Here is a 26202-nt window from a genome sequence, read left to right as displayed (position 1 = left end):
TACAATACAATCGGCAAGATAGGATGGAGCTAGACCGTGTAGTATTTTATACGTAAGTAGTAAAACCTTAAAGTCACATCTTAAGTGCACAGGAAGCCAGTGCAGGTGAGCCAGTATAGGTATATATGTATGTATATATGTATATAAAGGTATATACAGTATAGGTATATATGTATGTATATATGTACAGTATATAAAGGTATATACAGTATAGGTATATATGTATGTATATATGTATATAAAGGTATATACAGTATAGGTATATATGTATGTATATATGTATATAAAGGTATATACAGTACAGGTATATATGTATGTATATATGTATATAAAGGTATATACAGTACAGGCGTAATGTGATCAAACTTTCTTGTTCTTGTCAAAAGTCTAGCAGCCGCATTTTGTACCAACTGTAATCTTTTCATGCTAGACATGGGGAGACCCGAAAATAATACGTTACAGTAATCGAGACGAGACGTAACAAACGCATGGATAATGATCCCGGCGTCTTTAGTGGACAGAATGGAGCGAATTTTAGCGATATTACGGAGATGAAAGAAGGCCGTTTTAGTAACGCTTTTAATGTGTGACTCAAAGGAGAGAGTTGGGTCGAAGATAACACCCAGATTTTTTACCGTGTCGTCTTGTTTAATTGTTTGGTTGTCAAATGTTAGAGTTGTATCATTAAATAGAGGTCGGTGTCTAGCAGGACCGATAATCAGCATTTCCGTTTTTTTGGCGTTGAGTTGCAAAAAGTTAGCGGACATCCATTGTTTAATTTCATTAAGACACGCTGATGCTTACCATTCAGGATTCTCCTCCTTGGCTCTTCTAACATCAGAAGGACCAATCATGTCCTTCCACTGTTGTACTGCATCTTCTCGGGTGAGAGCCAAAGCCAGCACTGGTCCTCTGTGTGGGCACGGACTTGATGAGTACTACACACACAGTACTGTAATACATACACTACTTAGTTTTGCGTGTTCAAGTTACCTGGTCATGCTTTGCAGCAGTGCAGGAAAGTAATCCTCCTCAGTATGTTGGAGGTAAAACTGTCTGACTTCTTCTTCTGTAAGCAAGGTTTCTCTTTGGAGAGACACTTTGAAGCCCGACTTGTATATCCGGCCCATGATCTCCTCTTAAAAAACAAAATCAAACAAAGACAAATACACTATATTGCTAAAAGTATTTGGCCACCTGCCTTGACTCACATATGCACTTGAAGTGCCATCCCATTCCTAACCCATAGGGTTCAATATGACCTTTTGCAGCTATTACAGCTACAACGCCTCTGGGAAGGCTGTCCACAATGTTGCGGAGTGTTTTTATAGCACATCTGTGAGGTCACACACTGATGTTTGTAGAGAAGGCCTGGCTCTCAGTCTCTGTTTTAATTCATCCCAAAGGTGTTCCATCGGGTTCAGGTCAGGACTCTGTGCAGGCCAGTCAAGTTCATCCACACCAGACTCTGTCATCCATGTCTTTATGGACATTATTATTTCTTCTCCGCTGTGAACGGGACTCTCGCTGCTGTGTTGGATCCGCTTTGGACTGGACTCTCGCGACTGTGTTGGATCCATTGTGGATTGAACTTTCACAGTATCATGTTAGACCCGCTCGACATCCATTGCTTTCCTCCTCTCTAAGGTTCTCATAGTCATTATTGTCACCGATGTCCCACTGGGTGTGAGTTTTCCTTGCCCTTATGTGGGCCTACCGAGGATGTCGTGGTGGTTTGTGCAGCCCTTTGAGACACTAATGATTTAGGGCTATATAAGTAAACATTGATTGATTGATTGATTCTCTTGCACTTTGACAACAGGAGTGGAAAGGCACTGAAGGAATTAAAAGCACTAAAGGCCTTGCGCCCAGGAGCCAGAGGAGTTCTTAAAGCCTTGAATGGAGTCTTCAGGGCTTTATAGCGGTATAGCTCGGTTGGTAGAGCGGCCGTGCCAGCAATTTGAGGGTTGCAGGTTCGATTCCCGCTTCCGTCAACCTAGTCACTGCCGTTGTGTCCCTGGGCAAGACACTTTACCCACCTGCTCCCAGTGCCACCCACACTGGTTTAAATGTAACTTAGATATTGGGTTTCACTATGTAATGCGCTTTGAGTCACTAGAGAAAAGCGCTATATAAATATAATTCACTTCTCATCACATCTGCTTTGAAGCCAAGATGAGACATTCTCAAGCCTTCATGTTCACACTCTGTGACCGTGTGAGACATTCCTTCCTTTTAAGAACAATGTCCTCTCAAAAAGCAAGGATGTTTTTGTCATTTTTTGCACAGTCATGTTGGAAGAGGAAGGGGCCTGCTTCAGGATTTTGGCTCCAGTGAAAGGAACTTTGACTGCTCCAGGATACCAAAACATTTTGGACAATTCCACGCTCCCGACCTTGTGGGAACAGTTTGGAGCGGGCCCCTTCCTTTTCCAACATGACTGTGCACCAGTGCACAAAGCAAGGTCCGAGTCTGGTGTGGATGAACTTGACTGGCCTGCACAGAGTCCTGACCTGAACCCGATAGAACACCTTTGGGATGAATTAGAACGGAGACTGAGAGCCAGGCCTTCTCGACCAATGCAGTTTTGGAAGAATGGTGGAAAATCCCTATAAACACATTTCGCAACCTTGTGGACAGCCTTCCCAGAAGAGTTGAAGCTGCAATAGCTGCAAAAGGTCATATTGAACCATTTGGGTTAGGAATGGCTTGACACTTCAAGTTCATATGTGAGTCAAGGTGATATAGTGTAACAGCTCGAAAATTTGGCACACCTGCGCAATCTAATCTAATGATCCAAATGTGCAATACTTAAAAGTGAGTACACACTTCTTATGTCTGCATATTTTAATATAACTTAACACTTAAGAAATGTAAAAACATAAGTTTTTCCTCCCTACAGTCATGGTCCAGGGCTGCATGAGTCCTGCCGGCACTCCGGGAGAAACATGGACGCAAACATGTACTGTGAGTTCAGCATCTCTTACGAATCTGTTTGTACAAACCCCGTTTCCGTATGAGTTGGGAAATTGTGTTAGATGTAAATATAAACGCAATACAAAGATTTGCAAATCCTTTTCAACCCATATTCAGTTCAATATGCTACAAAGACAACATATTTGATGTCCAAACTTGTAAACTTTAGTTTTTTTTTTGCAAATAATAATTAACTTAGAATTTCATGGCTGCAAGACGTGCCAAAGTAGTTGGGAAAGGGCATGTTCACCACTGTGTTACATCACCTTTTCTTTTAACAACACTCAATAAAGGTTTGGGAACTGAGAAAACGAATTATAAAAGTGGAATTCGTTCCCATTCTTGTTTTATGTAGAGCACTACCAAGACAAGTGACGTTCAAACTCATAGACTTTTTTTTTTTTTTGCAAATAATAATTAACTTAGAATATCATGGCTGCAACACGTGCCAAAGTAGTTGGGAAAGGGCATGTTCACCACTGTGTTTCATCACCTTTTCTTTAAACAACACTCAATAAACCTTTGGGAACTTAGGAGACACATTTTTGAAGCTTTTCAGGTGGAATTCTTTCCCATTCTTGTTTTATGTAGAGCTTAAGTTGTTCAACAGTCTGTTGTGGTATTTTACGCTTCATAATGCGCCACACATTTTTAATGGGAGACAGGTCTGGACTACAGGCAAGCCAGTCTAGTACCCGCACTCTTTTACTATGAAGCCACGCTGTTGTAACAAGTGACTTGGCATTGTCTTGCTGAAATAAGCAGGGGCGTCCATAATAACGTTGCTTGGATGGAAATATATGTAGCTCCAAAACCTGTATGTACCTTTCAGCATTAATGGTGCCTTCACAGATGTGTAAGTTACCCATGCCTTGGGCACTAATGCACCCCCATACCATCACAGATGCTGGCTTTTCAACTTTGCGTCGATAACAGTCTGGATGCTTCGCTTCCCCTTTGGTCCGGATGACACGATGTCGAATATTTCCAAAAACTCGTCAGACCACAGAACACTTTTCCACTTTGCATCAGTCCATCTTAGCTGAGCTCGGGCCCAGCGAAGCCGACGGCGTTTCTGGGTGTTGTTGATAAATGGCTTTGGCTTTGCATAGCAGAGCTTTAACTTACACTTACAGATGTAGCGACAAACGGTAGTTACTGACAGTGGTTTTCTGAAGTGTTCCTGAGCCCATGTGGTGATATCCTTTACACACGGATGTCGCTTTTTGATGCTGTACCGCCTGAGGGACCGAAGGTCCGTTATATCATCGCTTACGTGCAGTGATTTCTCCAGATTCTCTGAACCTTTTGATGATTTTATGAACCGTAGATGGTGAAATTCCTAAATGTCTTGCAATAGCTTGTTGAGAAATGTTGTTCTTAAACTGTTTGACAATTTGCTCGCGCATTTGTTCACAAAGTGGTGCCCGTTTCCCAATCCTTGTTTGTGAAAGACTGAGCATTTTTTGGGAAGCTTTTTTTATACCCAATCATGGCACCCACCTGTTCCCAATTAGCCTGCACACCTGTGGGATGTTCCAAATAAGTGTTTGATGAGCATTCCTCAACTTTATCAGTGTTTATTGCCACCTTTCCCAACTTCTTTGTCACGTGTTGCTGGCATCAAATTCTAAAGTTAATGATTATTTGCAACAACAACAAAAAAACATGTTTATCAGTTTGAACATCAAATATGTTGTCTTTGTAGCACAGGGGTCGGGAACCTTTTTGGCTGAGAGAGCCATGAAAGCCAAATGTTTCACAAAGTATTTCCGTAAGAGCAATATAACATTTTTCAACACCGAATAACAACTAAATTCGTGCATTTTTAAGTATGACCAACATTTGTAGAGTATAATAAGTCTCTTATTCTTTTTAACAACATTGTTGTTATAAAAGTTAACCAATAATACATATAATACTTCTTACCATTAATGAGACATCTTGAACAGGTGCGGTAGAAAACGGATGGTTGGATTAAAATGCATGAAAATGTTTTATAATTTGAACGTTATTTTTGAAACTGTGATTACCACCGGAATTATTCATTACTTATCGTGTTAAGCAATGTAAGTTAAGATTTATCTGAGAGCCATATGCAGTCATCTGGCTCTAGAGCCATACGTTCCCTAAGCATTAGACACCTTTTTACCTGCACTCTGCCTCCCGCTGTTTCCCACATCTACAAAGCAATTAGCTACCAACTGCCACCTACTGATATGGAAGTAGTATTACACGGTTACTCGGCATAGCTCGGTTGGTAGAGTGGCCGTGCTAGCAAGCTGAGGGTTCCAGGTTCGATTCCCGCTTCCGCCATCCTAGTCACTGCCGTTGTGTCCTTGGGCAAGACCCTTTACACACCTGCCCCCAGTGCCACCCACACTGGTTTAAATGTAACTTAGATATTGGGTGTCACTTTGTAAAGTGCTTTGAGTCACTAGAGAAAAGCGCTATATAAATAGAATTATCTGAGAGCCATATGTAGTCATCAAAAGAGCCACATCTGGCTCTAGAGCCATAGGTTCCCTACCCCTGTTCTAGCATATTCGACTGAATATGGGTTGGAAATGATTTGCAAATCATTGTTTCAATCAATCATCAATCAATGTTTATTTATATAGCCCCAAATCACAAATGTCTCAAAGGGCTGCACAAATCATTACGACTACGACATCCTCGGAAGAACCCACATAAGGGCAAGGAAAACTCACACCCAGTGGGCAGGGAGAAGTCACACCCAGTGGGACGCCAGTGACAATGCTGACTATGAGAAACCTTGGAGAGGACCTCAGAAGTGGGCAACCCCCCCCCCCTCCAGGGGACCGAAAGCAATGGATGTCGAGCGGGTCTAACATGATACTGTGAAAGTTCAATCCATAGTGGCTCCAACACAGCCACGAGAGTTCGGTTCAAAGCGGATCCAAGACAGCAGCGAGAGTCCCGTCCACAGGAAACCATCCCAAGCGGAGTCGGATCAGCATCGTAGAGATGTCCCCAACCGATACACAGGCGAGCGGTCCATTCTGGGTCCCGACGAGTGGTCCATCCTGGGTCTCGACTCTGGACAGCCAGTACTTCATCCATGGTCATCGGACCGGACCCCCTCCACAAGGGAGGGGGGGACATAGGAGAAAGAAAAGAAGCGGCAGATCAACTGGTCTATTTAAAGGCTAGAGCAGGGGTAGGGAACCTATGGCTCTAGAGCCAGATGTGACTCTTTTGATGACTGCATCTGGCTCTCGGATAAATCTGAGCTGACATTGCTTAACACGATAAGTAATGAATAATTCCACTTGTCATTACAGTGTTAAAAATAACGTTCAAAATATAAAACATTCTCATGCTTTTTTATGTTCAATAAGTTGCGTTAATGGTAAGAAGTTATTTATTTATTATTGGTTAGTGTGGGGCTTGCCCTCCTGGGGGTTCTTCAGACCACCAAGAGCCTGTTTCAGGGTTACAATATTTTGTATTTTTCAAAAAGTCTCTCAGTTGCTTTCCAGCAATTTTCTTTTTCTCTTTTGTTCTCGCTCTCACTCTGGCTCCCAACTCCAACACCGTCTCTCCTCCTGGCTGCTGCTTATAACAGAGCGACAGGTGATTAGATAACAAGGCCCAGGTGGGCCTTCTACGCACCTGTCGCTGATTTCGAGGCCGGTCCTGCCACACCCCGTTTCGCTGCAGGCCCGCAGGCCACGCCCCCTCCACAGTTAGCTTCAGAATAACAATGTCATTACAAAGAATAAGAGACCTATTAAACTCTAGAAATGTTGGTTTTACTTAAAAATGCATGCTTTTAGTTGTGTTCAGTATTAAAAAAAATATTATATGGCTCTTAGGGGACGGCGTGGCGCAGTGGGAGAGTGGCCGTGCGCAAACCGAGGGTCACTGGTTCAAATCCCACCTAGAACCAACCTCGTCACGTCCGTTGTGTCCTGAGCAAGACACTTCACCCTTGCTCCTGATGGGTGCTGGTTGGCGCCTTGCATGGCAGCTCCCTCCATCAGTGTGTGAATGTGTGTGTGAATGGGTAAATGTGGAAGTAGCGTCAAAGCGCTTTGAGTACCTTGAAGGTAGAAAAGCGCTATACAAGTACAACCCATTTATCTTTTATTTATCATTTATCTTACGGAAATACATTTTAAAATATTTGGCTCTTTTGGCTCTCTCAGCCAAAAAGGTTCCCGACCCCTGGGCTAGAGTATACAAATGAGTTTTAAGGTGGGACTTAATGCTATTCCGTTTATATTTACATCTAACACAATTTCCCAACTCATATGGAAACCGGGTTTGTATATTAGATGTCACAAGATTGTGCAGGTTTGCAAGAACCGTGTCAGAGTGTGTAAGGTTGCATGCACATGTAAAGACATGTGCTTTTGTACTTGGCTCACACCCCACCTCTGTTTTCCCTGGCAGCGTCAGGCCGGATGAGAGCCAGCGTCCTCTCTACACGCACTTCCTCCCCATCCTGCTCCGCTCCCGAGGCCGTGCTAATGTTGGGGAAGAAGAAAGCCAGCTCCCCGCTGGCCCGGTCGCTGTCCTCGCTGCCATGCACCGCGTTGAACAGCGTCTGTGTGCCGTATTGTGCCCTCAAGCTGCCCGGTACGCGGGAGGGGAATAAGAGAAGAGCAGATGGTTGCTTGGCTGGTGCTCGGCCATGCAGGAGCATCATGTTTGGGCGTGGATGACAGAGACGGGCTTTTTGTGTACGCACCCATGTCAGCCACGGCAAACATAGTATCTGATAACAAACACTAGGTTGCGCTTACCTTGTACACGGTTTTTGCTATCTCACCTTTCTGGCTTCTCTCTCATGGCTTCTTCTACGTTTGTAGGGCCGATGAAGTCCAGCCAGGCTTGCACCACATCGGCCGAGTCCCCAGGCTGACAAAGCACCAGAACGTGGGAGGGCCCGCCGGACATAAATTGCACCAGGTCTTCAAAACAAGCCTGCAGGTCACATACGCACTTGAATAATTACGCAACATATAACATGTAGAGCAGGGGTGTCAAACTCAAATACAGAGTGGGAACAAAATGTAAAACTGAACGAAGCCAAGGTTGAACAAATGAACCTTTTTAATAGGGACCCAAACAAGTTTTGCATTGAATATCGAACAAGTAAGGCTTTTATAACTTTATAGTGACATGCAAAATCCAGTTTCAAATAATAACAATTAAAAATATCCATGGCATATCAAATAAAATTATTTAAAAAAAATGGAACATCTCTTTTCTATTTCTAAATATTGACTGATTGATTGATACTTTTATTAGTAGATTGCACAGTTCAGTACATATTCCGTACAATTGACCACTAAATGGTAACACCCCAATAGGTTTTTCAACTTGTTTAGGTCGGGGTCCACGTTAATCAATTCATGGTAAATATCAAAATAAAAATTGAAAATAAAATAACAATAATGAATGAATCAAGCATTCAAGCCTTGAAGTAGCAAGAGAAAGTGCATCAGCATGCCACTGTGAATTGTTCCTGTATGCGGATGACTCGGCCCTGCTGGTATCCGGCAAGGACAAGTCACAGGTGGAACTAATCCTCAGTGCTGAACTCCTCAATATTTGCACCTGGCTCGCTGACAACAAGCTATCCATACACTTAGGTAAAACGGAATCCATCCTATTTGGGTCCCATATCAAACTTAAAGTCAGTGACTTCACTATAAAAGTGGGTGACATTGTTATCACCAGGAAGGATGAGATCACCTACCTAGGTTCCATTCTAGAGGCTAATATTTCCTGTGATAAAATGGCAACCGAGGTGATCAAAAAGGTCAACCAAAGAACGAGATTTCTCTACAGAATCTCCTCTCTGGTCAACAAAAGCACCTTGAGGATTCTAGCGGGAACTCTCATTCAACCCTTCTTCCATTACGCTTGCACCTCCTGGTACCCCAGCACCTCCAAAATCCTCAAATCTAGACTCCAAACATCCCAGAATAAGCTAGTCCGGTTACTTCTAGACCTCCACCCCATATCACACCTCAATCCAACCCACTTCTCCAAAGTGGACTGGCTCAGGGTGGAGGACAGAGTAAAACAACTTGCACTGAGCCTGGTCTATAAAATCCACTACACCTCCTTGATCCCGAAGTACATGTCAAACTACTTCCTTAACGTAAATGACCGCCATAACCACAACACCAGGGGGAGCTCTACAAACCACGTTAAACCCAGATTCCGATCTAACAAAGGTCTTAACTCATTCTCTTTCTATGCCACATCAATGTGGAATGCACTCCCAACAGGTGTAAAAGTAAGTGCATCTCTATATTCCTTCAAAAGCGCTCTAAAACAACACCTCCAGGCAACTTCAACACTTTACTAATACCCTCCTCCATTCACATCCCATCTCCCCGGATTATAAACAACTCCAATGTACTTCTAATGTATATACTTGTTCTTATGCTATCTGAACTCAATATCCTACTAAATAAGACCTACACTGTTTCAATGTCCACATTTCTCTGTTGATGCAATTGTTGATGACTGAAGTACTGATATCAACCAAAGCTCCACATCCCACCCCCCGGATCGTAAATAATGTAAATAATTCAATGTATATACTATGATGATTAACTTGTGTGATGACTGTATTATGTTGATAGTATATATTTGTACCATGAATTGAGTTACGTGGACCCCGACTTAAACAAGTTGAAAAACTTATTGGGGTGTTACCATTTAGTGGTCAATTGTACGGAATTTGTACTGAACTGTGCAATCTACTAATAAAAGTATCAATCAATCAATGAATAAAACGTTAATTATTGCTCAGTTTGCTACACGGATTTGCTTTAACACTAAATATGGAACAAGCAACGCTTATACAATCTAATAGTGCAAAATGTACTTTCAAAAAACATCAATGGTATATTAAATCGAATTTAAATAAAATAAATAATGCCTCATTTCTATTTGCAGCCTTCTGAGGTAAATATCAAAATCAACTTTTTCCACAGGCTAATAAGAAATTTGAAAATAAAATAACGATAATGAATGAATCAAGCATTCAAGCCTTGAAGCAGCAAAAGTGGGGCGGTAAAGCTCAGTTGGTAGAGTGGCCGTGCCAGCAATTTGAGGGTTGCATGTTCGATTCCCGCTTCCGCCATCCTAGTCACTGCCGTTGTGTCCTTGGGCAAGACACTTTACCCACCTGCTCCCAGTGCCACCCACACTGGTTTAAATGTAACTTAGATATTGGGTTTCACTATGTAAAACGCTTTGAGTCACTAGAGAAAAGCGCTATATAAATATAATTCACTTCACAAAAGATAGTGCATGAATAAAACGTTAATTATTGCTCAGTTTGCTACACGGATTTGCTTTAACACTAAATATGGAACAAGCAACGCTTATACAACCTAATAGTGCAAAATGTACTTTCAAAAAACATCAATGGTATATTAAATACAATTTAAATAAAAAATGTAATGCCTCTTTTCTATTTGCAGCCTTCTGAGGTAAATATCAACATTCACTTTTTTCCACAGGCTTATACATTTGAAAATAAAATAAAAATGAGGTGGGTGGATTTTGGTGGTAGCGGGGGGTGTATATTGTAGTGCTGCAAGGGGTTCTGGGTATTTTTCTTCTGCTGTGTTTATGTTGTGTTACGCTGCGGATGTTCTCCCGAAATGTGTTGGTCATTCTTGTTTGGTGTGGGTTCACAGTGTGGCGCATATTTGTAACAGTGTTAAAGTTGCTTATACGGCCAGCCTCAGTGTGACCTGTATGGCTGTTGACCAAGTATGCCTTGCATTCACTTGGGTGTGTGTTAGAGATGCGCGGTTTGCGGTCTCATCCGCGGAGTCCGCGGATAAACCGCGGGCCGGGCGGTTGACATGACGAAAAAATTGATTTTAATTAGATCCGGGCGGGTGTTGGTTGAACCATCCGGAAATATTTGATATGCATGGTTCTGGGATCGGTATCTTTTGTCATTCAAAGATCCATTTAAGACCTGTGTCATAAAGCGAAGAAGACAATAAGAGACGCTATTATTCTCCTGAATGACTACCGCTACACACCCAGATAATAAATATTAGGGCGTGCTATGAAGCCATTGGCTTTGTCGCCTACTACAACATGTACGATCTGCTTGTCAGTCTAGCATCATGTTGTGTGTGTGGTTACCGCGGCAACACGCACACGACTGCAAGGCATACTGGGTGATACAGAGTACACTGATGGTTGTGATATAAACAATTTTAACACTCTCAGTAATATGCGCCACGCTGTGAAGCCACACCAATTAAGAACGACAAACACATTTCGGGAGAACATCCTCACAGTAACACAACATAAACGCAACACAAAAAATACCCATAATCCTTTGTATTCATGACACTTCCTGACTATTTTATACACCCCGCTAGCAGCAAACACCCCCCTTTCCGTGCGTCAGTAAGGTGGGCGGGGTTGGGGGCGCGGGGGTGTAAAATATATTCAGGGGTGTCACGGATACAAAGGATTATGGGTATTTATTGTGTTGCGTTTATGTTGTGTTACTGTGAGGATGTTCTCCCGAAATGTGTTTGTCAATCTTGTTGGGTGAGGCTTCACAGCGTGGCGCATATTAGTAAGTGTTAAAGTTGCTTATATCACAACCGTCAGTGTACTCTGTATCACCCAGTATGCCTTTCAGTCTTGTAAGTGTGATTGCGGAAGCTGCACTCAACATGTTGCCGGGCCAACAATCGGTTCGTACATGTTGTTGAAGGTGTCTAAGGCAATGGCTTCACAGCACACCCATATTCTTGTCATCAGGATGAACGCTATTGGATAGTCGCGGGAACGTTAGCGGCTCCAATTGTCTTCATTACTCTGTGAAACAGGTTTAAATAGCTCTGTGAGTAAAAGGCGGACAACATCTGATGTATTTCATCGTGCGGGTACGGTCGTGATAAAATGTTGGTTCAGGTGGATGACGACTTTGGTGATGCGGATGCGGATGATATAATTGCCTATCCGCGCATTTCTAGTGTGTGTACAAGCCGTATATATTATGTGACTTGTGATTGGAGGAAAAACGGACGTGTAGAAAGGTTGTGGAGGACCCGACAGTGCCTTTAAGACACGCCCCCAATATTGTTGTCCGGGTGAAAATCGGGATATATTCGGGAGAATGGTTGCCCCCCCGGGAGATTTTCGGGAGGGGCACTGAACTTCGGGAGTCTCCCGGGAAAATCAGGAAGGTTGGCAAGTACAAGTATTAGCAGTGAATGCGGTGTTATAATACCGGCGGGCCAGATCTAATGTTAAATTTGATATTGCCTCAAGGGCCAAATGTGGCCCACGGGCCAGAGTTTGACACCCTTGATGTAGAGCAGGGGTAGGGAACCTGTGGCTCTTTTGATGACTGCATCTGCCTCTCTGATAAATCTTAGCTGACATTGCTTAACACGATAATTATGAATAATTTCGCTGGTAATCACAGTGCGAAAAATAACGTGCAAAACATAAAACATTCTCATGCATTTATATCCATCCATCCGTTTTCTACCGCACCTGTTCAAGAAGTCGCATTAATGGTAGGAAGTATTTTATGTCACGATGGGGGGGTTGCAGCTTGGTGCGGGGTCGTTCTCCCAGGAAGGCAGACGGACTACTCGGGACATGGCATTTAGGTAAAAACATGATTTAATTTAAACCAAAAAAATATACAAACCAAAATCGCTCACAGTGGAGGCACAACTTGGGCTAAAGAACAAAGCTAACACATGAACATAAATCAAACAAAACTTACTTGGCATGGCATGAAGCACGAAACTATGGCAAGGCATGAAACAAGTCAGCACAGGGCGACTGACTGGCAAAGACGAGCTTAAATACTGCCTCTGATTAGTGCTCGGGAAGCAGATGAGTGGGCATTTTGTCCACCAGAGACAGGTGGACAAAATGAGTAACCAAGGAAACAAGACAAGGGAGTGGAAAAAAACAGGAACTTAAAGAGTCCAAAGGACAAACAGCACATGGCCAAACAAAAACATGATCAACAGATATGACATTTTATTTATTATTGGTTAGCTTCAGAATAACAATGTTATTAAAAAGAATAAGAGACTTATTATACTCAAAAAATGTTGGTCTTACTTAAAAATGCACGCATTTAGTTGTATTCAGTTTTGAAAAATATTATATGGGTCCCACGAAAATACATTTTGAAATATTTGGCTTTCATGGCTCTCTCAGCCAAAAAGGTTCCCGACCCCAACTTATCTCGTATTGATTTAAAACGATGCAATACTACTCAATATTTCATTTAATCATACGTCTACGTTTTTTTTTACATTGCTTTAAATATCTTTGATTTAGCCTCCTCACAAAATAGCTCATTAAGCAAAAAACCAAATCAGCTTACCCAGCAGCTTTATTTAAGCCCCCTGCAGAAATAAACATAGTATTGATGTGTGTTGTAACAAATTGTGCTGGAACAGAATATTTCCCATGTGAATGCTCATTTAGAATTCATAGCTCCAAATGTCATCGCCGAAGCCTTTAGTTGGTGCACACGTCTTTAGCATGGACTTTAAAACATGGATATCTGTGTATGTTCACAGTTGTACAATACACCTTATTGCAGGGGTCACCAACCTTTTTGAAGCCAAGAGCTACTTCTTGGGTACTGATTAATGTGAAGGGCTACCAGTTTGATACACACTTAAATACATTGCCAGAAATAGCCAATTTGCTCAATTTACTTTTAATAAATGAATCTATATATTTAAAAAAATGGGTATTTCTGTCTGTCATTCCGTCATACATTTTTTTTTCCTTTTATGGAAGGTTTTTTGAAGAGAATAAATGATGGAAAAAAAACACTTAATTGAACGGTTTAAAAGTGGAGAAAACAAAAAAAAAATTTAAATTTCGACTCTTTAAAATTCTGAATTCAACCGAAAAAAATGAAGAGAAAAACTAGCTAATTCGAATCTTTTTTTTTTAAATTAAAAAAAGAATTTATGGAACATCATTAGTAACTTTTCCTGATTAAGATTAATTTTAGAATTTTGATGACATGTTTTAAATAGGTTAAAATCCAATCTGCACTTTGTTAGAATATATAACAAATTGGACCAAGCTATATTTCGCGGCCAAATTTGGCCCACCATTTAATTTAATTTGGCCCTTGAGGCAATATCAAATTAACATTAGAGCTGGCCCGCCAGTATCACCACATTCACCGTTAATACTCGTACTTGCCAACCCTCCTGATTTTCCCGGGAGACTCCCGAAGTTTAGTGCCCTTCCCGAAAATCTCCCTGGGCAACCATTCTCCCGATTTCCACCCGGACAACAATATTGGGAGCGTGCCTTAAAGGCACTGCCTTTAGCGTCCTCTTTTCCTCCATATAAACAGCACTCTGGCCAAGTCACATAATATATGCAGCTTCCACACACATACTTGGTCAACAGCCATACAGGTCACACTGAGGGTGGCCGTATAAACAACTTTAACATTGTTACAAATATGCGCCACACTGTGAACCCACACCAAACAAGATTGACAAAACACATTTCGGGAGAACGCCCACACTGTAACACAGCATAAACACAACACAACAAATATCCAGAACCTCTTGCAGCACTAACTCTTCCGGAACGCTACAATATACCACCAAACCCCGCCTTCCTCATTTTTATTTTATTTTCTAATTTATTAGCTTGTGGAAAAAGTTGATGTTGATATTTACCTCAGAAGGCTGCAAATAGAAAAGAGGCATAAATTTTTTTTTAATACAATTTTCTGATGTTTTTTCGTCTGTTTTTTGAAAGTTGATTTTGCAATATTACGTTTTATAAGCTCTGCATGTTCCATGGGAGGAAGCCCGAGTACCCGGAGGGAACCCACGCAGTCACGGGGAGAACATGCAAACTCCACACAGAAGGATCCCGAGCCCGTGATTGAGCCAGGATTACTCAGGACCTTCGTATTGTGAGGCAGATGCACTAACCCCTGTCCACCGCGCTGCCCTATTTAAGACTTGCTTGTTCAATATTCATTGCAAAACTTGTTTGGGTCCCTATTAAAAGGTTAATTTGTTCAACCTTGGCTTTGTTCAGTTCTAAATTTTGGCCCACTCCGTATTTGAGTTTGAAACCCCTGCCCTAGGGTTTGATCGAACCCGGGTTAAGAACCACTGATTTAAAACATTTATCGGCCGATAATATCGGACTGCCAAAATCTCTCATTTTTATCCATTTAGGTACAGTTTCACATTTCACTACTGTAGAAACACTACTATACTATACACTTGTCCCATTTGGATAGTAAGATAATCTTTATCAAAATATACAAACCCCGTTTCCATATGAGTTGGGAAATTGTGTGTGATGTAAATATAAACAGAATACAATGATTTGCAAATCATTTTCAACCCATATTCAGTTGAATATGCTACAAAGACAACATATTTGATGTTCAAACTCTTAAACTTTTTTTTTTTTTTGCAAATAATAATTAACTTAGAATTTCAAGGCTGCAACACGTGCCAAAGTAGTTGGGAAAGGGCATGTTCACCACGGTGTTACATCACATTTTCTTTTAAAAACACTCAAAGGGTTGGGAACTGAGAAAGAAAATTTTGAAAGAGGAATTCTTTCCCATTCTTGTTTTATGTAGAGATTCAGTCGTTCAACAATCCGGGGTCATTCAATGTTGGTTTCCGGCCATGCCGCTTACGTGGAGTGATTTCTCCAGATTCTCTGAACCTTTTGATGATATTATGGAGCGTAGATGTTGAAATCCCTAGATTTCATCAATTTGCACTTTGAGAAACGTTGTTCTTAAACTGTTTGACTATTTGCTCACGCAGTTGTGGACAAAGGGGTGTACCTCGCCCCATCCTTTCTTGTGAAAGACTGAGCATTTTTTGGGAAGCTGTTTTTATACCCAATCATGGCACCCACCTGTTCCCAATTAGCCTGCACACCTGTGGGATGTTCCAAATAAGTGTTTGATGAGCATTCCTAAAATTCATCAGTATTTATTGCCACCTTTCCCAACTTCTTTGTCACGTGTTGCTGGCATCAAATTCTAAAGTTAATGATTATTTGCAAAAAAAAAAAAATGTTTATCAGTTTGAACATCAAATATGTTGTCTTTGTAGCATATTCAACTGAATATGGGTTGAAAAGGATTTGCAAATCATTGTATTCTGTTTATATTTACATCTAACACAATACTAAATTGGCCCTAGTGTGTGAATGTGAGTGTGAATGTTGTCTGTCTATCTGTGTTGGCCCTGCGCTGAGGTGGTGACTTGTCCAGGGTGTACCCCGCCTTCCGCCCGATTGTAGCTAACACAATACTAAATTGGCCCTAGTGTGTGAATGTGAGTGTGAATGTTGTCTGTCTATCTGTGTTGGCCCTGCGATGAGGTGGCGACTTGTCCAGGGTGTACCCCGCCTTCCACCCGATTGTAGCTAACACAACACTAAATTGGCCCTAGTGTTTGAATGTGAGTGTGAATGTTGTCTGTCTATCTGTGTTGACCCTGCGATGAGGTGGCGACTTGTCCAGGGTGTACCCCGCCTTCCGCCCGATTGTAGCTAACACAATACTAAATTGGCCCTAGTGTTTGAATGTGAGTGTGAATGTTGTCTGTCTATCTGTGTTGGCCCTGCGATGAGGTGGCGACTTGTCCAGGGTGTACCCCGCCTTCCGCCCGATTGTAGCTGAGTTAGGCGCCAGCGACCCCAAAAGGGAATAAGCGGTAGAAAATGGATGGATGGACAGTTACCCAACTCATATGGAAACGGGGTTTGTATAACAAGTATGTTACACAAGGCGTTCATTTTTTTTGTACTATACCAGACCTCTGCGCTTTTGTGCTGGTAAAATTCCCGCGCCTGGACTTCAGTGAGCAAACGTTCATCGTGGGCCAGGATTTCGAACCCTGCGTCTTGAATCTGCTCGATAAAACAATGGATGATGATATTTCACGACAACAGGTCAGATTAATTTTTCCAAACAACACCAGCGCCCGAGTCTCTCCCCACCTTCATAATGATCTCCGTAACCTTGCCGTGAGCCACTGCATCCGGTTTGATGATGGCGACGGTGTAGGACTTACTGGCGGGAACTACAAGATGCAAATGCACAACACAGGACCATTAGCCGTATAATAACAACACTTCCAGTCGGTATTTTGTGCTAGTATGAAAATAATGACTGTTGTATCACTTCCACAGCACCTATTATGTTTTCTCCATCCTCAGAATGAAGATGCGCAACCTCCTCTTCTGTCTTCTCATTATCCAGGACATCATTTATTACCTGGCAGGGACCATAAACACTCAAGCAGATTGTCACATTTTACAGTGGCTAACTTATTCTTACACTTGTGTGATAAATACTTGAAAAAAAAGGTTTAATGATGGCACCCTGGATATACAGTAAAAGTAGTATGTCTCTGTATATATGTTGCAGCTCACTTTGCGTTCACCGCCTCGCTCCAGCACGGACTTCTCCTTTGCCAGTTCTTCTACGATCATCCTCTGAAGGAGAGGAGCGTTGGCCCCTCTCAGCATAGCCACCAGCTCCCCACCCTGGCCGTGCAGCACAAGTAAGACATGAAATGTTGATGCCAACTAACATTCTGAAAGCCACTACTAGCGACCACGCAGTCTGATAGTTTATATATCAATGATGAAATATTAACATTGCAAAACAAGCCAATACGGCCTTTTTAGTTTACTAAATTGCAATTTTAAATCATACTGCTAAAACGTCGCAGTATAATGACGCGTGCGCGTGATGTCACGCGTTGTAGAGGACGTTTTGCTCCAGCACCGTTCCCAGCTATAAGTCGTGTGTTTTTATCGCATAATTCCACAGTATTATGGACATCTGTGTTGCTGAATCTTTTGCAATTTGTTCAATGAATAATGGAGACGTCAAAGAAGAAAGCTGTAGGTGGGAAGCGGTGTATTGCGGCCGCCTTTAGCAACACAAACACAGCCGGTGTTTCATTGTTTACATTCCCGAAAGATGACGGTGAAGCCATGCAGCACAAGTAAGACATGAAATGTTGATGCCAATTAACATTCTGAAACCCACTACTACCGACCACGCAGTCTGATAGTTTATATATCAATGATGAAATATTAACGTTGCAACACATGCCAATACGGCCTTTTTAGTTTACTTAATTGCAATTTTAAATTTCGCGCGGAAATATCCTACTAAAACGTCGCAGTATGATGACGCGTGCGCGTGATGTCACGCATTGTAGAGGATGTTTTGTTACAGCATCGTTCCCAGGTATAAGTCGTGTGTTTTTATCGCATAATTCCACAGTATTATGGACATCTGTGTTGCTGAATCTTTTGCAATTTGTTCAATGAATAATGGAGACGTCAAAGAAGAAAGCTGTAGGTGGGAAGCGGTGTATTGCGGCCGCCTTTAGCAACACGAACACAGCCGGTGTTTCATTGTTTACATTCCCGAAAGATGACGGTGAAGCCATGCAGCACAAGTAAGACATGAAATGTTGATGCCAACTAACATTCTGAAAGCCACTACTAGCGACCACACAGTCTGATAGTTTATACATCAATGATGAAATATTAACATTGTAACACATGCCAATACGGCCTTTTTAGTTTACTAAATTGCAATTTTAAATTTTGTGTGGAAATATCCTGCTAAAACGTCGCAGTATGATGACGCGTGCGCGTGACGTCACGCATTGTAGAGGACGTTTTGTTCCAGCACCGTTCCCAGCTATAAGTCGTGTTTTTATCGCATAATTCCACAGTATTATGGACATCTGTGTTGCTGAATCTTTTGCAATTTGTTCAATGAATAATGGAGACGTCAAAGAAGAAAGCTGTAGGTGGGAAGCGGTGTATTGCGGCCGCCTTTAGCAACACAAACACAGCCGGTGTTTCATTGTTTACATTCCCGAAAGATGACGGTGAAGCCATGCAGCACAAGTAAGACATGAAATGTTGATGCCAACTAACATTCTGAAACCCACTACTACCGACCGCGCAGTCTGATAGTTTATATATCAATGATGAAATATTAACATTGCAACACAAGCCAATACGGCGGTTTAGTTTACTAAATTGCAATTTTAAATTTCGCGCGGAAATATCCTGCTAAAACGTCGCAGTATGATGACGCGTGCGCGTGATGTCACGCATTGTAGAGGACGTTTTGTTCCAGCACCGTTCACAGCTATAAGTCGTGTGTTTTTATCGCATAATTCCACAGTATTATGGACGTCTGTGTTGCTGAATCTTTTGCAATTTGTTCAATGAATAATGGAGACGTCAAAGAAGAAAGCTGTAGGTGGGAAGCGGTGTATTGCGGCCGCCTTTAGCAACACAAACACAGTTGGTGTTTCATTGTTTACATTCCCGAAAGATGACGGTGAAGCCATGCAGCACAAGTAAGACATGAAATGTTGATGCCAACTAACATTCTGAAAGCCACTACTAGCGATGAATAATGGAGACGTCAAAGAAGAAAGCTGTAGGTGGGAAGCGGTTTATTGCGGCCGCCTTTAGTGAAGGGAAGTGAATTATATTTGTATAGCGCTTTTCTCTAGTGACTCAAAGCGCTTTACATAGTGAACCCCAATATCTAAGTTACATATAAACCAGTGTGGGTGGCATAGCTCGGTTGGTAGAGTGGCCGTGTCAGCAACTTGAGAGTTGCAGGTTGAATTCCCGGTTGTGCCATCCTAGTTACTGCCGTTGTGTCCTTGGGCAAGACACTTTACCCACCTGCCTCCAGTGCCACCCACACTGGTTTAAATGTAACTTAGATATTGGGTTTCACTATGTAAAGCGCTTTGAGTCACTTGAGAAAAGCGCTATATAAATCAAATTCACTTTACAATTCACTTCACTGGGAGCAGGTGGGTAAAGTGTCTTGCCCAAGGACACAACGGCCGTGACTAGGATGGCGGAAGCGGGAATTGAACCTGCAACCCACAAGTTGCTGGCACGGCCGCTCTCCCAACCGCGCTACGCAACACAAACACAGCCGGTGTTTCATTGTTTACATTCCCAAAATATGACGGTGAAGCTTTACTATGGAACAGAGCGGTCAAGCGAACACGGTTCCCTACCGCATGTCAACCGGCAGGTTTCGGTGAGAAAACGGTGGTAATAAGTCGGCTCTTACCGTAGACATGAGCGGAGAGCTTGCGTCGTTCTTCGTGCACCTGACAAAGAGGCAGCTGCGTACTCTCTTGCCTCCTCCCACCAGCTGCCCCCGACCGTCGGATGCTTCCAACGTGGAGGAGGGGGAAAAAAATACAAATCTCAGCCCGGCCCCACCGGCTGGCCTCCCTCAGAGACACTGGCGGTCACCACACCCCTCCGGCTTTTTTTTTTTTCCCATGCTGTGCCAAATTCCGTTGACAAAAGTGCCAGGTTTACGCCACTTTCTTGCCGCACACTATTGCCATTGGATTGGATCACACACACAAAGTACAGTGTATTATGTAGCGATAATTTCGAAAGATCGTGTTTCGAAGAGGGTCCCTTGCGAAGGGGAGAGATGGGCATCGCCACCACCCGTCAACTGGTGCTCAAGAACGGTGCGGGGCCGACCTTCAGGTTGTACAGGTACGACCATATAATCTCACTAAAACACTAGTAACACAATAAGCAGATAAGGGATTTTCCAGAGTTATCCTAGTAAATGTGTCTAATAATATCTGAATCGCTCCCACTGCCGTCCAGTCTTTTTTTTTCTTTCTCCCTTCTATTCTTCCTTTCTCCCTTATCCTTCACTCTCACTTTCCTCATCCACGAATCTTTCATCCTCGCTCCAATTAATGGGGAAATCGTCGCTTTCTCAGTCCGAATCGCTCTCGCTGCGGGTGGCCATGATTGTAAACAATGTGCGAATGTGAGGAGCTCCACCACCCGTCGACTGGTGCTGAAGAACGGTGCGGGGCCAACCTTCAGGTTGTACAGGTACGACCATATAATCTCACTAAAACACTAGTAACACAATAAGCAGATAAGGGATTTTCCAGAGTTATCCTAGTAAATGTGTCTAATAATATCTGAATCGCTCCCACTGCCGTCCAGTCTTTTTTTTTCTTTCTCCCTTCTATTCTTCCTTTCTCCCTTATCCTTCACTCTCACTTTCCTCATCCACGAATCTTTCATCCTCGCTCCAATTAATGGGGAAATCGTCGCTTTCTCAGTCCGAATCGCTCTCGCTGCGGGTGGCCATGATTGTAAACAATGTGCGAATGTGAGGAGCTCCACCACCCGTCGACTGGTGCTGAAGAACGGTGCGGGGCCAACCTTCAGGTTGTACAGGTACGACCATATAATCTCACTAAAACACTAGTAACACAATAAGCAGATAAGGGATTTTCCAGAGTTGTCCTAGTAAATGTGTCTAATAATATCTGAATCGCTCCCACTGCCGTTTAGTCTTTTTTTTTCTTTCTTCCTTCTATTCTTCCTTTCTCCCTTATCCTTCACTCTCACTTTCCTCATCCACGAATCTTTCATCCTCGCTCCAATTAATGGGGAAATCGTCGCTTTCTCAGTCCGAATCGCTCTCGCTGCGGGTGGCCATGATTGTAAACAATGTGCGAATGTGAGGAGCTCCACCACCCGTCGACTGGTGCTGAAGAACGGTGCGGGGCCAACCTTCAGGTTGTACAGGTACGACCATATAATCTCACTAAAACACTAGCAACACAATAAGCAGATAAGGGATTTTCCAGAGTTATCCTAGTAAATGTGTCTAATAATATCTGAATCGCTCCCACTGCCGTCTAGTCTTTTTTTTTTCTTTCTTCTAGTCCTTCACTCTCACTTTCCTCATCCACGAATCTTTCATCCTCGCTCAAATTAATGGGGAAATCGTCGCTTTCTCAGTCCGAATCGCTCTTGCTGCGGGTGGCCATGATTGTAAACAATGTGCGAATGTGAGGAGCTCCACCACCCGTCGACTGGTGCTGAAGAACGGTGCGGGGCCGACCTTCAGGTTGTACAGGTACGACCATATAATCTCACTAAAACACTAGTAACACAATAAGCAGATAAGGGATTTTCCAGAATTATCCTAGTAAATTTGTCTAATAACGTCTGAATTTTTTTTTTCTTCTAGTCCTTCACTCTCACTTTCCTCATCCACGAATCTTTCATCCTCGCTCAAAGTAATGGGGAAATCGTCGCTTTGTCAGTCCGAATCGCTATCGCTGCTGGTGGCCATGATTGTAAACAATGTGCGAATGTGAGGAGCCCCACCACCCGTCGACTGGTGCTGAAGAACGGTGCGGGGCCGACCTTCAGGTTGTACAGGTACGACCATATAATCTCACTAAAACACTAGTAACACAATAAGCAGATAAGGGATTTTCCAGAATTATCCTAGTAAATTTGTCTAATAACGTCTGAATTTTTTTTTTCTTCTAGTCCTTCACTCTCACTTTCCTCATCCACGAATCTTTCATCCTCGCTCAAAATTAATGGGGAAATCGTCGCTTTCTCAGTCCGAATCGCTCTCGCTGCTGGTGGCCATGATTGTAAACAATGTTCAGATGTGAGGAGCTCCACAACCCGTGACGTCACGCGCACATCGTCTGCTACTTCCGGTACAGGCAAGGCTTTTTTATTAGCGACCAAAAGTTGCGAACTTTATCGTGGATGTTCTCTACTAAATCTTTTTAGCAAAAATATGGCAATATCGCGAAATGATCAAGTATGACATATAGAATGGAGCTGCTATCCCCGTTTAAATAAGAACATCTCATTTCAGTAGGCCTTTAAGCACTTCTTACATCTACGAAACAATAATGATTAATAATGAATAATTTCTAAAAGAAAAAAAATAGTATCATGTTATTAAATTTTCTCAAATACATTTCTGTCTTGGTACTTTTCGATACTTATCTAAATAAAGGGGACTCGAAAAAATTGCATAATAGACTTTGTTTTAACAAAAAATCTTAGGGTGTGGCAAACCGGTACTTTTCAGAGGCGGTATAGTACCGAATATGATTCATTAGTATCGCGGTACTATACTAAAACCTGTATACAGTACAACCCTACTAGTTACTATGGTAATCTACGTCACAGCAGGTCAGACGAGGCACCAAGCAGTGTGGGTGGGGAGCGTTTCCACAGAGTGTTTCCAGAGCCTGAAATGTGGGTGTCAGGGACAGACGTGGTAGGAGATTTTTACAAGAAAGTTCTAAAGCTTAGTGATGTATCACATATATCAGATTGTAGATTGTTTTTGTTTTTTTTACACTTCACGTTCATATTTCACTGTGTTTGTTGCATTTGGTTTGATTGTAAAATATGTTGGTTTAGAAGGAGTGTGATGTTCATATGTTCTCAATATTCAAGGTTTTATCGTTCATAGAAAAAATGGCAATAAATACTGATAAATTTGAGGAATGCTCATCAAACACTTATTTGGAACATCCCACAGGTGTGCAGGCTAATTGGGAACAGGTGGGTGCCATGATTGGGTATAAAAACAGCTTCCCAAAAAAATGCTCAGTCTTTCACAAGAAAGGATGGGGCGAGGTACACCCCTTTGTCCACAACTGTGTGAGCAAATAGTCAAACAGTTTAAGAACAACCTTTCTCAAAGTGCAATTGCAAGAAATTTAGGGATTTCAACATCTACGCTCCATAATATCATCAAAAGGTTCAGAGAATCTGGAGAAATCACTCCACGTAAGCGGCATGGCCGGAAACCAACATTGAATGACCGTGACCTTCGATCCCTCAGACGGCACTGTATCAAAAACCGACATCAATCTCTAAAGGATATCACCACATGGGCTCAGGAACACTTCAGAAAACCACTGTCGCTAAATACAGTTTGTCGCTACATCTGTAAGTGCAAGTTAAAGCTCTACTATGCAAAGCGAAAGCCATTTATCAACAACATCCAGAAACACCGCCGGCTTCTCTGGGCCCGAGATCGTCTAAGATGGACTGATGCAAAGCGTAAAAGTTTTCTGTGGTCTGACGAGTCCACAGTTCAAATTGTTTTTTGAAACATTTGACATTGTGTCATCCGGACCAAAGGGGAAGCGAACCATCCAGACTGTTATCGACGCAAAGTTCAAAAGCCAGCATCTGTGATGGTATGTGGGTGCATCAGTGCCCAAGGCATGGGTAACTTACACATATGTGAAGGCACCATTAATGCTGAAAGGTACATACAGGTTTTGGAACAACATATGCTGCCATCTAAGCACCGTCTTTTTCATGGACGCCCCTGCTTATTTCAGCAAGACAATGCCAAGCCACATTCAGCATGTGTTACAACAGCGTGGCTTCATAAAAAAAGAGTGCGGGTACTTTCCTGCAGTATAGACCTGTCTCCCATCAAAATTGTGTGGCGCATTATGAAGCGTAAAATACGACAGCAGAGATCCCAAACTGTTGAACGACTGAAGCTCTACATAAAACAAGAATGGGAAAGAATTCCACTTTCAAAGCTTCAACAATTAGTTTCCTCAGTTCCCAAACGTTTATTGGGTGTTGTTAAAAGAAAAGGTGATGTAACACAGTGGTGAACATGCCCTTTCCCAACTACTTTGGCACGTGTTGCAGCCATGAAATTCTAAGTTAATTATTATTTACAAAAAAAACAAAGTTTATGAGTTTGAACATCAAATATGTTGTCTTTGTGGTGCATAAAATTGAATATGGGTTGAAAAGGATTTTGCAAATCATTGTATTCCGTTTATATTTACATCTAACACAATTTCCCAACTCATATGGAAACGGGGTTTGTATAATACAGTAATCTCTACTCACCCCATAAAAAAGGAAGGTGGGTTCACACTTTCCTCTATATTTCTCCAGTGCATCAACGCTGTCTGCCTCGGCCTGCACACAAATGCTCATCTTTTAGTTTCTGCATTCAAGTAAAACATTTGCACGACGGAATTCTTACAGTGGCAAAATGCAAGAGGTCGTCCCCGAGTTCATTCTTTATTTTTCGTAGGAGACTAAGCACAGCTCGACAGGGACCACACCATTGTTGGTAAACATCCACAACTAAGGGGGGAGAGCGCGAAGATGCAGTTTTTGCATTTACCACATGAGGGCGCCACAGGACATTAAAATGCAATCCGTGTTAAAATGCTGCTTTGACAAAACTACACTTTTTTTTTTTTAATTATTCATCTTTTTTTTTTTAATTAGACGTGAATGTAGCACAAAGTACGTCACGTATTTACCTGTTAAACCTTTGGTTGCCAGAACCTCCTCCCACTGCTCTTGGTTAATGACAGAAACCTGCATGAAGTGAACAGAATGACGACGTCAAGTCGGAGTTCATGCCTTTAAAACTTATTTTTTTATTTTTATTTTTTTTCCTTTTTGACAAACCTGCAAAGTCGCCTCTTTCTTCTTGCCCGTCATTTTCCCCAAGTTTTCCGTATTTTTTGTCGGCCGAAGTTTTAAAAGTGGAAACAAATGACTTGTTGCTGATATCCACTCACGCGCGTGTGGACAATATAGTTGCTAGGTAACCGACATCTCCACTTCCGGTTTCCCCGTAGGAAGAGTGGAACCTAATCTTTTTTTTTTTTCTTTTTTTTTTGTAATTTTAGCATCCTATTATTGCAAACAGCCAAATGAATTTGATTTTCTTTAATTTATTTTTTTTCAAAATAAAAAAAAAACAAGACACGCGTCAAGTGATGCACTTTACGGCCACAAGAGGGCGCAATTGTCAAGCAAACAAGTCAAATTGTATACAAACCCCCTGAATTATGATACATGTGCACACAATATATGTGTATTACTTAATGTATTGTTATCTGTAAAACAGGGGTCACCAACCTTTTTGAAACCAAGAGCTACTTCTTGGGTACTGATTAATGCCAAGGGCTACCAGTTTGATACACACTTAAATAAATTGCCAGAAATAGCCAATTTGCTCAATTTACCTTTAACTATGTTACTATTAATAATTAATGATATTTATCTTTGTGGAAACACTGATCTTAATGATTTCTCACAATAAATATATATTTTTGATGACATGTTTTAAATGCGTTAAAATCCAATCTGCACTTTGTTAGAATATATAACAAATTGGACCAAGCTATATTTCTAACAAAGACAAATCATTATTTTTTCTAGATTTTCCAGAACGAAAATTTCAAAAGACTTTGAAATAGGATTTAAATTTGATTCTACAGATGTTCTAGATTTGCCAGAATATATTTTTTTTAATTT

At 41.9% G+C, this 26202-nt stretch overlaps 1 protein-coding gene across 1 annotated transcript in view; it reads right to left on the bottom strand.

Annotated features, from left to right (window-relative positions):
- Positions 1 to 25380, bottom strand: part of nme9 (NME/NM23 family member 9) — a 41099-nt gene extending 15719 nt beyond the window's left edge. The window contains exons 1-12 of the mRNA XM_061878811.1: positions 25348 to 25380; positions 25197 to 25254; positions 24911 to 25014; positions 24772 to 24843; positions 17437 to 17550; positions 17197 to 17278; positions 17002 to 17084; positions 16819 to 16911; positions 7775 to 7929; positions 7378 to 7574; positions 994 to 1138; positions 805 to 912 (exon numbers count right to left, since the gene is read on the bottom strand). Of these exons, the coding sequence (XP_061734795.1) occupies positions 805 to 912; positions 994 to 1138; positions 7378 to 7574; positions 7775 to 7929; positions 16819 to 16911; positions 17002 to 17084; positions 17197 to 17278; positions 17437 to 17550; positions 24772 to 24843; positions 24911 to 25014; positions 25197 to 25254; positions 25348 to 25380 (1244 nt within the window). The remainder of the gene's footprint in view (positions 1 to 804; positions 913 to 993; positions 1139 to 7377; positions 7575 to 7774; positions 7930 to 16818; positions 16912 to 17001; positions 17085 to 17196; positions 17279 to 17436; positions 17551 to 24771; positions 24844 to 24910; positions 25015 to 25196; positions 25255 to 25347) is intronic.
- Between the last annotated feature and the right edge of the window lie 822 nt (positions 25381 to 26202).

This window comes from Nerophis ophidion, linkage group LG19 (assembly GCF_033978795.1).
Source record: "Nerophis ophidion isolate RoL-2023_Sa linkage group LG19, RoL_Noph_v1.0, whole genome shotgun sequence".
Classification (NCBI taxonomy): Eukaryota; Metazoa; Chordata; class Actinopteri; order Syngnathiformes; family Syngnathidae; genus Nerophis; species Nerophis ophidion.
The sequence above is the reverse complement of the archived record's forward strand: the minus strand, read 5'-3'. Positions and strand labels throughout refer to the sequence as shown.